Raw genomic sequence first — 14575 nt, 5'->3', positions numbered from 1 at the left:
TTGCCAGGGGTGGAAGGGGAAGGGAAGGAACACTGCAAAAAAAAAAAAAAAGAAAAACATGCATTGACCCATGTCACTTTGGTTTTGTGTATTTCACTGTACATAAATTATATTTCAATAAAATGCATTAAAAAAAAAAGCTTCATAGGAGTTCTCATTCTTTCATTTATTCACTCAACAAACGTTTATTGAACCCCCTACTCTGGGGTGAGAGGCCTGGAAAATGCCAAAAGACAGAGAACACAGTTTTCAGAAGAGTAAGTTGCTTGCTGATGTTCAAGATTGCTAAACTAAGACCTATGTGAGTGGAAGTTACCAGGAGTCAGACTTCAGTTCTGTCCTCCTAGACCTGTGCCCCACATGGCCTGCTTTAGCTGGGGCTGTGTTCCTTGTCACTGAACTGTTTAAGCCGAGTGCCTGGGGACGATGAAGAACAGCCTTCATTATGTAAGGAGTCATGTAAAGTCAAGCCGCTTGCAGAAATCTTACTCTAAGCACCAACTGAAGTTTTTGGCAAGAGAAGAGTACAGTATGTGAAGGTATTCCATAACCCCTGGTGCCAGGGATTATCTAGGGCTGATTATCTAGAGATGTATGTATTCATCTCTTACTCTGAAAGTAAGAGAGAATTTTAGATTTTAGTCCCCTTTTATAGATGGGGAGTTTGAGCCAAGAGGTCATGTAATCTGCTAAGGTTCCACAACACAACAACACAGGATAGAACAGACATGCTCAGTCTCCCCATCCTGCCATTCTTTCCCAGCTCATGTTGTGTGCCATCGAGTTAACTCTGTTTTATAGTGACACCATGTGATAGAACAGAATTGCCCTATATAGGCTTTTCTTGATGTAATCTTTAGAGAAGCAGATCGCCAGATCTCTCTCCTACAGAGCTGTTGGGTAGGTTCGAACTGCCAACCTTTCAGTGAGCAGCCGAGTGTGATGATCAGAAGCAGCTCTGCCTCTGGTAGAGGCAACAGTAAGGAGCCTAGGGGGTCTTATTCCACTCTTCCTTTTCTTCCTAGCTCCAAGCTTTCTTCCTGATATTAGATGACATAATGGATTCATCCCTTATCCGACGGGGGCAGCCCTGCTGGTATCAAAAGGTAAAGTGGGCAGGAGGTGGCACACTTCTCACTACAGAGACGCAGGAAGAGACTATGGGAAGAGACGACAGGGAGGTGGTTACATACAGCTTGACTGATGGGTCTGGGGTGATGGTTCTTGGCATGAGTCTAGGCCAGAGATTGACTGCTAATTTTTCTCCGGCCCCAACAGCCAGGCATAGGTTTGGATGCCATCAATGATGCTGTGCTGCTGGAAGCGTTGGTCTACCGCCTGCTGAAGCTGTACTGCCGGGAGCAACCCTATTATCTGAACCTCATTGAGCTGTTCCTGCAGGTGTGCTGCAGACCAGGGCTTAATCCCAGAGGCAGCCCACAGTAGCCTTGGCCTCTATGGGACATTCTCATCGAACTGGTTTCAGGGTACAGGAGATACCTTGGGTTTCCTGGAAGAGAAAAGAAAACAAAGCAAGAAAGGGGGTTAGGAAATGTAATGGTGAAGTGTCAAAGGGTGCTTTTCTGTGTGTGTGTGCTTGGAAGAAGGGGTGACAAAAGAATGTGTGTGTGTGTGTGTGAGTGTGTGTGTTTGTATGAATGTGGGCCTTCAGGAATTTTTAGCTCCAGTAAAGGCCTTCTCTTCCTCTTGCGGCCTTTCTGACTCTGCCTAGTTGTCGGCGGTACAGGATGTAGGGTCCAGGACGGCAGGGTTCTCAGTCCCTGAAGGTGGCCCAGCTCATGGGTCATCTTTTTCCTCCTCAGAGTTCCTATCAGACTGAGATTGGACAGACCCTGGACCTCATCACTGCCCCCCAGGGCAACGTGGATCTTGGCAGGTTCACTGAAAAGAGGTGAGGGACAGCGGGAATCATGTTTGGACAGTGAGGGAAGGCCTAGAGTGGGCACAGCCCTTCTGAAGAGTTTATCTTCTCCCCTGACTCAGATACAAAACCATTGTCAAGTACAAGACAGCTTTCTACTCTTTCTACCTTCCTGTAGCTGCTGCAATGTACATGGTGAGTAAGGTCCCCCCCCCCCCCCCCCTGTCTGCTAATGTGGGTTTTTGGGCAGGAAGGCACAGGAGATACCTAGGGTTTCCTGGAAGGGAAAGGAAAGCAAAGTGAGGAAGGAAGTTGGGAAGGATAGACAACTTAGGACAATCTGGTGCCCTCACCTAATGGCTGTGACCTTGAGCAAGTCATTACTGTGAGTCTGTTTCCTCAGTTGTAATATGGGGGATAAAATTCCTGCCTCACAGGGTCACTGTAAAGGTTAATTGAGGCGAGGGATATGCTCAGCCCACCATAAAACAACAAAATCTCGCATCCTAATAGGGATGGGAGCTGACAAGAGATAATCAGACTGAGAGGCAGAAGACTGAATTTGCAGGCAGTCAGTACATTAACTGCCTACTTGGACCTTGCTTCCCCAAGTTTCCTTTTCATCCTGAAAGTAGTTGGAGGTGGCAAGAAGATTGGAAAGATGGATCAAAGTGACTTGTGGGACTGAGATTTGTGAGAGAAGAGAAGATGGTCTCAGGGCCTCCAGAATGGATTCTTAGACCCAGGAAAATGAAAAACCAAACTCACTGCCACTGAGTCAATTCTGATTCATAGCAACCCCCACTGGGCTTCTAAGGCTGTAAATATGGAAGCAGACTGCCTCTTCTTTCTTCCATGGAGCACTGGAGGGTTCACCAACCACCAGCTTTTTGGTTAGCAGCCAAATGCCTTAACCACTGCACCAGCAGAGCTCCTTAGATGGGCTAACCAAATATAAGTGGGATTTTTGGACCAATGGTTAGACTTCATAGATCAGAGAGACCAGGGATATCTGAGGAGAGGAGAGAAGATTTTGGGTTTGTACTAGAGCGAGATCCCACAGGAGTAAACAGCCAGGAAAGTGAAGGCCCCTCCAGAGGCCTGGCTTCTCAGTCCTCTTTTCCCTTTAGGCGGGCATTGACGGGGAGAAGGAGCACGCCAGTGCCAAGAAGATCTTGTTGGAGATGGGCGAGTTCTTTCAGATTCAGGTAGGACGGGACAAGGACTGGCAGAGAACAGGCACCAGTTTTCGTCCTTCCTTGCCTGGGAGCCTCTTCATGTCTCCTTTTCCGCCTCACTGCCCAGGATGATTACCTTGATGCCTTTGGTGATCCCAGTGAGATGGGCAAGATTGGCACTGACATCCAGGACAACAAATGCAGCTGGCTGGTGGTTCAATGTCTGCAGCGGGCTTCTCCAGAACAGCGCCAGATCCTGCAGGTGCCTAGGAGGGGGTCTTGGGTCCCTGAGCTGATAAAAAGAGAATAGAGCAGTGGTTCTCAACTAGGGGTGATTTTGACCACCATGGGACACTTGACCATATCTACAGACATATTTCTGTTATCACAACTCGGTGTGGGGGAGAAGAGTATATGCTTCTAGCATCTATCTAGTGTGTAGAGGCCAAGGATGCTGGTAAACATCCTGCAATTCAGAAAGCCCCACAACAGAATTACTTGCCTCAAAATGACAATAGCACTCAAGTCCAGAAACCATGGGGTAGAGGAAGCTGGGGCTTGAGCCAATATTTGAACATCTAGGAGGGAGAAGGAGGTTCAGGAACTTAGACACCTGAAGACACTTGGAGTTGGAGGTAGGAGTGGAGTGCATGGCTTTGAAGATGTTCTATAATATGTGTATGGGCAAGCACGTTATGGAGAGGTTCAGGAAGTGCTGGGGAAAGGCAAAGCCCGTATCCCTGTCTCCACCTCCTTCCAGGAGAATTATGGGCAGAAAGAGCCCGAGAAGGTAGCCCGGGTGAAGGCATTGTATGAGGAGCTGGAGCTGCCTGCTGTATTCAAACAGTACGAGGAAGACAGTTTCAGCAGCCTTATGGGTCTCATTGAGCTGCATGCTGCTCCCCTGCCTGCAGCCATCTTCTTGGGACTGGCACGCAAGATCTACAAGCGGAGAAAGTGACCTAGAGTCTGCGAGGGCAGGGAGGGGAGGCTCTCAATAAATTATTATTGTCTAACCTTCCTGTGGTTCCGTTCGTCCCTTTGCCATCCGGAGGGCTCTGTCCACAATGGTAGGGTTGGGGGAGCTGCACTAAGCCGGGACCACAGTTCCTGACACCAGCGCCCCTACGGACTGAAAGCAGGGTGGAGCCTTAGGATACAACGAAAGTAGCGAGCTGGGTCTACGTGGATGACGCAAGCAGGACGTCAAGTGCTGGGGGGTGGCCGGGCCCCGCCTCGCCGGTGCGTGAAGGGGCGCGGCTGCGCAGCGCCAGGCGGGTTGTCCTGGCGCCCCGCCCCTTCCATCCCCCTCCCCTCTGTCTCTGTGGGGCTGGGCGGGGACCGTGGGAGCTGCGGACGAGCCCAAGGCTGGAAGCGGTTGCAGGAGGACCCTGGTGAGGAGGGCCTAGACCCGTGGGTGTGGATGGATGGACTGGGGCATGTGGGGTGAGGCAAGGGAGGAGACTAGTAGAAATGAATAGAGAAGGAATGGGGTGGTGGCTGGATGATGGAGACGAGTAGGGAGAGGATGGACCGACACACCGGTGCTCAGGGCGGGGTGAAGGCTCATTGCCGCTGCAGGCTGGACCCGGAGGGTCGGAGCAGGGCAGCCTGTAAATGCGAAGTTGAACTGACAGCTGCTTCTCATCCTCCCCTCTCCTTTCCTGCATTAACCAGACAGATGCGTCGTGTTGCCCACCTCCGTCCACCCCACCCCCCGCCCCATCTCATAGAATCTCGGCAGGGGCTTCCTTTGGCCCCTTCCTCTGGGAGCTAAGGGTAGGCTGGGGTCGGGCCAGATTACTGTGAGAGCACCCGGGGGGAGGGCTATTCTCGGCCCTATTATTTTCCAAACCCCTGCACCCCGGAGGAGAACAAGAGCGCAGCCGCATTTTTTGACCCTCCCCGCACCTTTCCCGGGGGTTTACATTCGGCTCCACCTCCAAACACTGCAGTGGAAACTAATGGCCAATCGATGCCATTTGCATCTCATGTAAATATCTTACAAAGCAACCGGCGCCTTCCCACGCCTGGTCAGTCACCTTAGTGTCCTTCCCGCGGCTCACGCTCTCATTGGCTGGGTTTCACCACCCTTGTCTTCTAGGTCTGCAACTGCGGTTGCCTCCTGATTCTCTCGAGGCCATCCCGTCGCCGCGGCATCATGCTGTCCCCTCAGAGGGCTTTACTTTGCAACCTCAACCATATCCACCTCCAGCACGTCTCCCTGGGCCTGCACCTATCCCGCCGTCCCGAGTTACGGGAGGGGCCCTTGAGCACACCTCCTCCCCCAGGGGACACCGGAGGCAAGGAGAGCAGGGGTCCCTGCAGCGGGACCCTGGTGGACGCCAATTCCAACAGCCCTGCTGTGCCCTGTCGTTGCTGCCAGGAGCACGGGCCGGATCTAGAAAACCGGCAGGACCCCTCACAGGAGCAAGAGGGGGTTGCCTCTCCGTCGGACCCGGGCTGCTCCTCCTCTCTCAGCTCCTGCTCAGATCTCAGCCCCGATGAGTCCCCAGTCTCAGTCTACTCGCGGGACCTCCCCGGTGAGGAGGACGCCCACCCGCAGCCCAGCAGCATCCTCTTGGAGCAGGGCACCCTGCTAGCTTCGACAGGCCCTACTGCCTGCTCACCGGACAGTTTCTGCTGCTCTCCCGATTCCTGCTCAGGAGCTTCCTCCCCACCGGGGCCTGGCCTGGACTCCAATTGCAACGCCCTGACCACCAGCCAGGACCTCCCTTCTTTAGGGCTGGAGGAAGAGGACGACGGCGGGGAGCAGGATCTCCCCACCTCTGAGTTCCCAGAGGCCGATGATGGCAAAATCGACGCTGGGCAAACGGAGCCCAGTTGGAAAATCAACCCCATTTGGAAAATTGACACAGAGAAAAGGGAGGCTGGCTGGAAGATCACTGAGAACAATCACTCTGGCTGGAAAATCAATGGGAATGTTAACTGCAGCTGGAAAACGGAACCTGGAAAACTCGACTCCAGTTGGAAAACCAATGCGGGAATAACTGATTCTGGCTCGAAAACCGATGCGGGGAAAATTGATGGGGGATGGAGGAGTGACGTCAGAGAGGAGCCGGTGCCCCACCGGACAATCACGTCCTTCCACGAGCTGGCCCAGAAGCGCAAGCGGGGCCCAGGGCTGCCCCTCGTGCCGCAGGCCAAGAAGGACCGCAGCGACTGGCTCATCGTCTTCTCGCCCGACACTGAGCTGCCCCCTACCGGGTCGTTGGGCGGCGCCCCGGCGCCTCCGCGGGAGGTCACCACCTTCAAGGAACTCCGGTCTCGAAGCCGGGCCCCGCCCCCGCCAGTCCCGCCCCGAGACCCCCCAGCTGGCTGGGCCTTGGTCCCTCCCCGGCCCCCACCCCCACCTGTCCCTCCCCGGAGGAAGAAGAACCGACCGGGGCTGCAAGGGCTGCAGCCCATTGCGGAGGGGCAGCCCGAGGAAGGCAAGGCGGGAAGTCCCCCGGTTGGCGAAGAGGCCCCGGCTACCAAGAAGCCGGAGGAACCCAGTGCGCAGACCAGCCTCGAGGGTAAGAGACCTCCAGAGGAAGCGGGAGGAGGGCTGGGCTTCGGCCTCGCTCACACCCTCTCTAGCCTTCAAACGATTCCCTGTTTTCCCTCCATTCTGTGTCACTCATTCTCCTGGCCCCCTTCTATCAGGGAATGCTCAGGGAAAGGGTCTGGGTGGGTGCTTGGGTTATAGGGACTAACTCTTTGCTCCCTCTTTTTCCCGCCCCTCCTCGCCTGGCTGCCCGTCCCGCTGACCTCCCCCCGCCCCACCCCGACTCTACGCCTGCCCCGCAAACCCCGCCTGCAGCCAGTTCCCTCCAGCTCCCTCGGCCCCTGGTTTTCCGGTTCTCGGCCGACGGGCGCCCCCTGTTGGAGGGTGGGGGCGTGGGCGCAGCTGGGTCTCTGTTCTTAGCACCTCTGGCCGGCTGGCCTGGCGCTGGGCTGCGGCTGCTGGGGGCGCCGAGTTCCCCAGAGGAGCAGCTGTTGCCTGTCCGCCTGTCCCCAGTGGGAGCCTATTCGCCTCCGGCTCGGGGGGCCCTGCCCTGCCTGGCCAGCCCTGAGCTGGCATTGCTGCTGTCCCCGCTCTTTCCCAGAAGTAGCACCTTCCCCGCCGCGGCTCCCCCACCCCGCCAGGTATCCACTCCCCCGCTGCCACCGCCACCTCGTCCGTCGAAGGCCCCTCGCTGGATCAGGAGCCCACCGCCTCCGCCCAGGCTACGTAAGACCGACCCGGGCCAGCCCGGAGGCGGGGCACCCCGCCCACTCCACGGCCCCACCCCCTGCCACGCTCAGGCCCCTCCAGTCTGGTTTGGCCTTTAGTGTCTTCAGGTTTTACCTGGCTTGACCCTATCCCTCAGCCTGAGCTGATTTCAAGCAAGTTCATAAGTCCAGCGGAGTCGGTGCCCGCTCCTCGAGCTGGAATAGTGTAGCCCGGCCTCTCTCTCCAGGTCCTCCCTGGGCGTAGTGGACGCAGGCTTACCCAGCTTCTGTGCTCAATCTAGGGGTCCCAGGCTGTCCATTGTTAAAGGCCTTGGGTCACAACTTCTGGTGTGAAAGTCCTTGGCCCGTGCAGTTCAAGACTGACCCCAACCATGCTCGGGAAGGGTGGAGAGGGACGCTCCCTGGAGCTCATTGGTGGGAGAGGTTCTGGCTACGCCCACACGACCAGCCTCTCTTGGGCTGCTGGGGGCGCTCTCCGCCCAGATGCAGGCTTGGGCCGGGTTTCCCCTTTCCAGTGTCTTTTAGCCTCTTGTTAGTTGGGGCACATCTCCCTTGGTCTCTCCTCCCTTTTCCGTCTGTCTGTCTTTCCATTGGTCCAGGCTCCCCACGTGCTCCCTGGGCCTCCCTGGGTCGGACAGGGGCCCTCCTAGCTCGGCGTAGGGTTGCCCCTCCCTTCCCTGCATTATCAGTTCCCACCCTACGGGCCCCAGCCGGGCGGGCGGGAGGCTAACGCTGCCGTTCCCAGTCAGGGACTTCCGGGATCGAGGAGGTGGGAGCTGGGCCTTGAGGAAGGGAAATGGGAACCCAGGGGGCGGCGAGTGCTGGGATTTCACTTCCAGGCCCGGGTCGAGCTGCCCCGTATTCTCCGCGGCCCTCGCCCCTTTCCCCAAGACCCTTCAGGCACAAGGGCGCTGCAGACCCGCAGGAGATGACCAATGTGGGAGCCTGGAGTATACGAGGCACCCCGCGGTAAGTGTCACCGCGTCCTTCTTCCTTCATCCCAGTCCGTAGTTCCTGGTCGTTCGCCGGTGTCCCCGGGGCCCAGCGGCTGTGGATGGCAGAAGCCCAGAGTGGGACTGGCCAGCTTCAGGAGCAGAAAAAAGGTAGAACCTCACTTTCTTCTGATTCCTGGCCTCTGAATGAACTCCACTTGGACCGTCCTCGGTGCATAAACCAGTCTCCTTAATGTACTCTTGGACTGGGGAGGTGTCCTTTGGGTATTGCTCGGGAAGAGAAAGATGATTTTGCTATTTCCTCCCGTTCCTGATTCTCTCCCAGGTCTCCTGATAGCTGTCAGCGCCTCTGTGGATAAAATCATCTCGCACTTTGGGGCCGCCCGGAACTTGGTTCAAAAGGTAAAGGTGGATTGGGGGAGGCTTGCACCTATGTTTGGGGGACTTAACGAGCCTTAAAGGGCATAGAAACTGTTGGCCTGAGGAGGCTGAGGGTACCTCTGAAGCCATCCCCACTGTGCTGCCTGCAGGCCCAGTTGGGGGATAGCAGGCTGAGTCCAGATGTGGGGCATCTGGTGCTGACTACTCTCTGCCCTGCCCTCCATGCCCTGGTGGCTGACGGGCTGAAGCCTTTCCGGAAAGACCTTGTTACCGGGCAGCGCAGGAGCAACGCCTGGAGCGTGGTGGAGGCGTCAGTGAAGCCAGGTGAGGGAGGAGGGTGTGGGACTTGGACCGGGACAGGGCCGGGGCCTGGCTGACCATCCCAGGTGTCCTTAGGCTCCAGCACCCATTCCCTGGGAACCCTGTATAGCCAGATCAGCCGTCTGGGTCCGCTGAGCAGCAGCCGAAGCCGCTTCCATGCCTTCATCCTGGGCCTCCTCAAGTGAGTGCCGGTCTCTTTCCTGGGGTCCCTCTGATGGCCGGGCGGGGTGGGGGTGTGTGGGGGGAGGGTGTCATAGGAGCAATAAGTGGTGGGACACGAGTGGTGCCCTATGTCCCCAGAGAAGGCTTCCCCTTGCCCAATTCATCTCCTGTTCACCACCAGAGAGGGTTGGAGCCCCCTACTTTCCTCAACTTCTGTTCCTCCTTTCTTCCCTAGCACTAAGCAGTTGGAACTCTGGTTTTCCAGTCTCCAGGAAGATTCAGGTCAGAGGCACAGAGGGAAGGGATGAGGTTGCTGGACTGTGAGGGAGGGAGAGGAGGGGCTATCTCTTGCTGGTTTCCACTAATGCCAGAATGATCTTAAACCACGTCTCTGATCTTGTTACTTTTCTGGTTAAAATTCTTGTAAGGAGTTCCATTGCCCATAGAAGGAAAGACCCATATTCTCACTGTGACCCTCAAAGCCTTGATCATCTGGCCTACCTGTACTCTTGCCCACTGTGAGGCCCCAGGATCTCTCTCATCCTACCTACATTCTTCCTTTCTGCCCAGAACCTGACATACACTGTCCCTTTCTCCACCTAGGACAGGCCTCCCTGCCCTTGGCTGCCTGTGTTAACATTCATTCTTTTGGGCTCCCACGGTCTCCATGCCCTTCTCCTTCCCAGCCAGTGTCACTACACTGTGACTTGTTATGTGTCTCCACTTGCTGTGTGTGTCTCTCCCATGCTAGACCGTGGGCAAGGTTGGATCAATCCTATACCTCACTATGTCATCCCCCCAGTGCCCCCTTGCCCTAGAACCCAGCAGAGTGAGGTCTTGGAAGCTGTTTGTTGACTGGTGGGGAGCCTTTCAGCTCAAGGCAGGGGCTCATGTTGGCCTGTTTTTTCCCAGGTCTGCTGTCTCTCCTGTACCTGCCCACGGGATTCTTTTCACTGGCCCGGGGTGGCTGCCCCTCCCTGTCCACGGAGCTGCTGCTCCTGCTGCAGCCACTGTCAGTGCTCACCTTTCACCTGGACCTGCTCTTTGAGCACCACCACCACCTGCCCCTAGGCCCATCTCAGGCCCCCACACCCCCAGGCCCACCTCCAGCCCTGCAGCAGACTGTGCAGGCCCTCCTGCACTGGGGGGGGCGGCTGGCCCAGAGTCTTCGGGGGGCCTCTGAGGAGGCCCCACCGGGCCCCGCAGCCCCCCCCAAATCTCCCACACCAGGCAGTTGGTGGGAGCAGTTAACCCAGGCCTCTCGAGTCTATGCCTCTGGGGGCAGCGAAGGCTTCCCTGTTCCTCGGTGGGGACCCAGGCGGCATGGGACCACAGCTGAGGGTACACAGGAGAGACCCTTGCCCACCGAAGAAGTGGCCCCGGGCAGAGGCGTATGGCTAGGGAGACTGTTTGGAGTGCCTGGAGGCCCCATGGAAACTGAGAGTGGAACCCTAAAGTCCAGGTAATGGGGTGCCTGGCCCCCTCTCTGAATCCCAGGTGGCTCTAATTTGAAACTCCTGTAATTCCTCAGGGCATAGGTTGGCAGTCTGTTTTTCTACAGCCATGAACTAAAAATGGTTTTCACATTTTCAAATGGTTACATAATGTTCTTGCCTCTGTCTCTTGCTCCTCAAAGCCTAAAATATGTGAATATATTCTATCTGGTCCTTTAAGAAAAACTTGCCCACTCCTGCCCTTGGGCATGATTACTAGTGGGCCTTTAGTGGCCTCAGGTCCTCTAGTGACCCTCTGGATCTCAGCCTGGATAGACCCTGCAGTTCCACAGGCCCCTTGTGCAGCTTCTGGCCTGTAGACGTTTATTGGCCCTTCCCTAATCTTCCTAAAGGTATCTGTGTCCCACAACTGCTATTCTTCCCTCAGTAGTGACAAACTCCTGACCTCTTTTGTTGAACTGCAGTCAGGCTGTTCAGCTTCCCCCTCCCTCCCTGGGTTCTTTTTCTGGAGGTGGGGTAACCACTGTTAAATCTATCTCTTTGCCTCCAGGAGACCATCCAGTTGGCTGCCCCCTGCAGTGAGTGTGTTGGCTCTCCTGAAGCGGGGGGCACCCCCTGAGACTCCCTCTTCTCCTGAGGAGCTTGAAGCTTCAGCCCCCAGCATAGCACAGCCCCACAGGTAAGGAGGGAGGGGAGAACACATTGATGTGTAACCACGTGTTGTGTGTATTTCTTTTCTCACAGAGCACATGGGAGGTAATGTAACACTCTAAGCTTTAGAGGTAGATTAGTTAGAAGGCTTATTTTGCATTGCATCTTTGCTTCTTATTTGTGTGATACTTAATTTCTTAGAACCATAGTTTCTTTTTCTGTAAAAAGGGGATAATTATACCTTTTTGTTATGGTTGTTGTGAAGATAAAAAAATTTCGTAAGAGCATTTGGAACATAATAGGGGCCCAGTTAGGGGCCACTTGTGTACAGACAAGGGCCTGTGTATGCGCATTGAGGGACCGTGCTTCCGTTTATAGTTGTCTTCTAATCTGGCACCATGTGCTGCCTCTATTTTGGGGTCTTTTTTTTTTTTTTTTGGCTTCTCTCAGTCTATTGGAGTAAGCGTCTTGATTTTTCGTTCATTCAGCAATATTTTTTTCGAGTGCTTACTATGTGCCAAGTGTTATGGTAGGGGAGGGAATACAAATGTAAACATATTGGAGTCCCTTCCCTCAAGGAGCTGGTATGGTAGTCCAGTAACAGATGCTGATGAATAAATGGGCAATCAGTTTTTTATGGTAGAGACTCTACCCCAGGCTCTGGGGCTCAGGGAAGGCTTGGTGATGGGATGGAGTGTCCATCTGGCAGGGGAAACAGGATGGAAAGCTAGGGAGGCCAGAGTGTGGGTACATGAGCCTGGTGTGGAAGATGATGACAGCAGGGTCATGGGTATCCTGGAGAGTTCACTGGAGCCAGTGAGGAGCCTAGACCTTTTTTCTGAGGTAGTGGGAGCCTTAGAAGGGTCTTGTCACCTAGGGAGGATTTGCCTGCTCGTGTTTTTGAAAGATCTCTGACAGCTGTGTGAAGAATGGACCTGCGGAGGGAGGCCAAGAGAGGATTTAGAGACCAGTTTAGAGAAGGACTAGACATAGCAGTAGATGGAAACATCAAATACTAATCAAGTGTTGGTGATGGATTGGATGTGAACAGATGCTTGGGTTTGCAAGGAGGAAGATGGTACCATTTACCACAATAGGATCCACTATAGGGGATACAAGGAGCTCTGGTAGCATAGTGGCTAAGACGCTTGCCTGCTAACCAGACGGCTGGCGGTTCAAACCCACCAGCCACTCCTCGGAAGGAAGGTTGGGCAATCCTACTTCTGTAGTGATACTGCCTCGGAAACCCAAGGAGGGGTCGCTATGAGTCGGGTTTGACTCGACAGCACATAACAACAACAACACGTATATGGTAGTCTACTAAGTGGGCAATAGCTTTATGAAAAAGTTGGAAATATTGTGAGTTACCAAAATGTGACCCAGAGACATGAAGTGAGCACATGCTGTTGGAAAAATGGTGAGGATAAGACTTGGTTGATGCAGAGTTGCCACAAACCTTCAATTTGTGAAAAATGGAGAATCTGTGAAACTTAGTAAGGCAAAGCTCGATAAGATGAGGTACGCCTGTATGTTGAATTGGAAGCACTACCAGAGAAAGGTGCACAGTGTCAAGCAAGCAGCTGAAGAGCGTCTTTGTTGCTCAGGAGAGGGCTGGGGCCCCAGGCAGAGTCACTATGTCAGTGGTCCCTATGTCTTCCAGAGCCCAGTGTTCACTGAGCTGAACAAACTATTTGGGACGCTCCACGTAGTGGAAAGCTGAGGCCTGGAGGCCACTGCCTTCCTTACTTCACCCCAGTGTCTCCCTCTGGCTCCCCTCAGGGCAGTCCGGGCTCTCTGTGACCACACAGCTGCAGGACCAGACCAGCTGAGCTTCCAGCGTGGGGAGGTGCTGCGTGTCATCGCCACGGTGGATGAAGACTGGCTCCGTTGTGGGCGGGATGGAGTGGAAGGACTGGTGCCTGTGGGGTACACCTCCCTCGTTCTGTAGCCCTGGGGCCCTTTTCTGCATATGTCCCCTCCTGTCACCTGGGAATCGAATGGACCACGAGCACTAATTCGTGTAAACCAATCATCCCAGAAGCATTTTCCCTATTTGCAAAACGCTACCTCCCACATCCATTTCTGTGAATATTTAAAATACTTTCCTTATGCCCTTCCAGTCCCACCTGTGAGGTGGAACCTACCTTTCTTCCAAATATGTAAAAAGGAATCCCCCCCATATAATCTCTTTCCCATCTCTACAAGGGAGCATCTCTCTCCCTATCTGCAAAATGGAAAGCTTGCCCTCTTCTACCTTGTACATCTGTAAGTGGACTGTGCCAATACAGTATATGCCTTGGCTCCTGAGACTAGAGGGCCTCTAGCCTCCTTCCTGGGTATGGAATCTTCCCTACTTCACCCACCCCAGGTTACCTGTATTTATTGACCACTCATGCTTTACTAGGTGCTGAAGCCTGGACGCCCCTGGTGGATGGGCCTGTGGTGTTGGTCTGTTTCCTTTCTCATTTGTTCCAATAAAGTGTGGGAGTTGAATGTGTGTGTGTCACTGTGGGTTTCAGGACACAGGCTGGGAGGAGTGGAGGGAGGCCTAAGGGAGATGTTTCCTTCCTAGCCCATGGTCAGCCTTACTGTTTCCTGAGGAAGGAAGTGGCAAGTGGCACCTGAATCTCAAAAATGCCTCAGACTTGTGAGGTTGATATGGTAGGAACCTGAATAAACTTGGGGAAGTAGGGAGGACTCGAATCCTGTTGGCTCAGTAGTTGGAACTCTCAACTGCCAATCTAGAGGTAGGCAGTTTAAACCCACCAGCAGCTCCATGGGAGAAAGATGTGGCTGTCTGCTTACGTAAAGATGATGGCCTTGGAGATCCTACGGAGAGCTGTTCTATTCTGTCCTGTAGAGTTGCTGTGAGTCAGAATTAACTCCATTGCAGTGGGTTTGGTTTTTTAATGGAGGACTTAGCCCTTGAAAGGAACTCTATCCACTAATAGCGGTTAAAGCATTTGGCTGCTAACCACAAGGTAGGTGGTTCGAACCCACCACCTGCTCTGTGGGAGAAAGATGAGAAGGATTTACAGCTTTGGAAACCACAGGGTTTCCAAACCCACAGGCAGTTCTTCTCTGTCCTAAAAGGTCACTCTATGAGTCTGAATCAAGTTGATGGAAGTGGCTTTGGTTTGGCCCTAGAGATCGTACCTACTAGATATATATCCAAGGTAAAGGGCTACAAGAATTGACAGTCTTTTTAATTAATATTGCCACTCTGCAGATTTGTTGTTGTTATTTGCCGTCGAGTCGGCCCCGACTCATAGCGACCCCTCCTTGGGTTTCCGAGGCAGTATCACTACGGAAATAGGATTGCCCAACCTTCCTTCCAAGGAGTGGGTAGGTATGCAT

General features: G+C 54.2%; 2 protein-coding genes across 2 annotated transcripts in view; both read left to right on the top strand.

Moving 5' to 3' along the window:
- The window catches only part of FDPS (farnesyl diphosphate synthase), an 11251-nt gene extending 7230 nt beyond the window's left edge, over positions 1-4021 (top strand). The window contains exons 4-10 of the mRNA XM_007948480.2: positions 1026-1106; positions 1279-1401; positions 1824-1912; positions 2005-2077; positions 3013-3090; positions 3188-3322; positions 3821-4021. Coding sequence (XP_007946671.1) covers positions 1026-1106; positions 1279-1401; positions 1824-1912; positions 2005-2077; positions 3013-3090; positions 3188-3322; positions 3821-4021 — 780 coding nt within the window. The remainder of the gene's footprint in view (positions 1-1025; positions 1107-1278; positions 1402-1823; positions 1913-2004; positions 2078-3012; positions 3091-3187; positions 3323-3820) is intronic.
- Positions 4022-5221: 1200 nt separating this feature from the next.
- Positions 5222-13166, top strand: RUSC1 (RUN and SH3 domain containing 1). The gene is made up of 9 exons (XM_007948474.1): positions 5222-6596; positions 8301-8399; positions 8575-8651; positions 8780-8954; positions 9027-9132; positions 9349-9395; positions 10026-10575; positions 11118-11246; positions 12998-13166. The coding sequence occupies exons 1-9, from the start codon at positions 5222-5224 to the stop codon at positions 13164-13166; spliced, it is 2727 nt and encodes a 908-aa protein (XP_007946665.1).
- Positions 13167-14575: the final 1409 nt, after the last annotated feature.

Source organism: Orycteropus afer, unplaced genomic scaffold (genome assembly GCF_000298275.1).
Source record: "Orycteropus afer afer isolate SDZICR_OR568_19922 unplaced genomic scaffold, OryAfe1.0 scaffold00217, whole genome shotgun sequence".
Taxonomy (NCBI): domain Eukaryota; kingdom Metazoa; phylum Chordata; class Mammalia; order Tubulidentata; family Orycteropodidae; genus Orycteropus; species Orycteropus afer.
The sequence above is the reverse complement of the archived record's forward strand: the minus strand, read 5'-3'. Positions and strand labels throughout refer to the sequence as shown.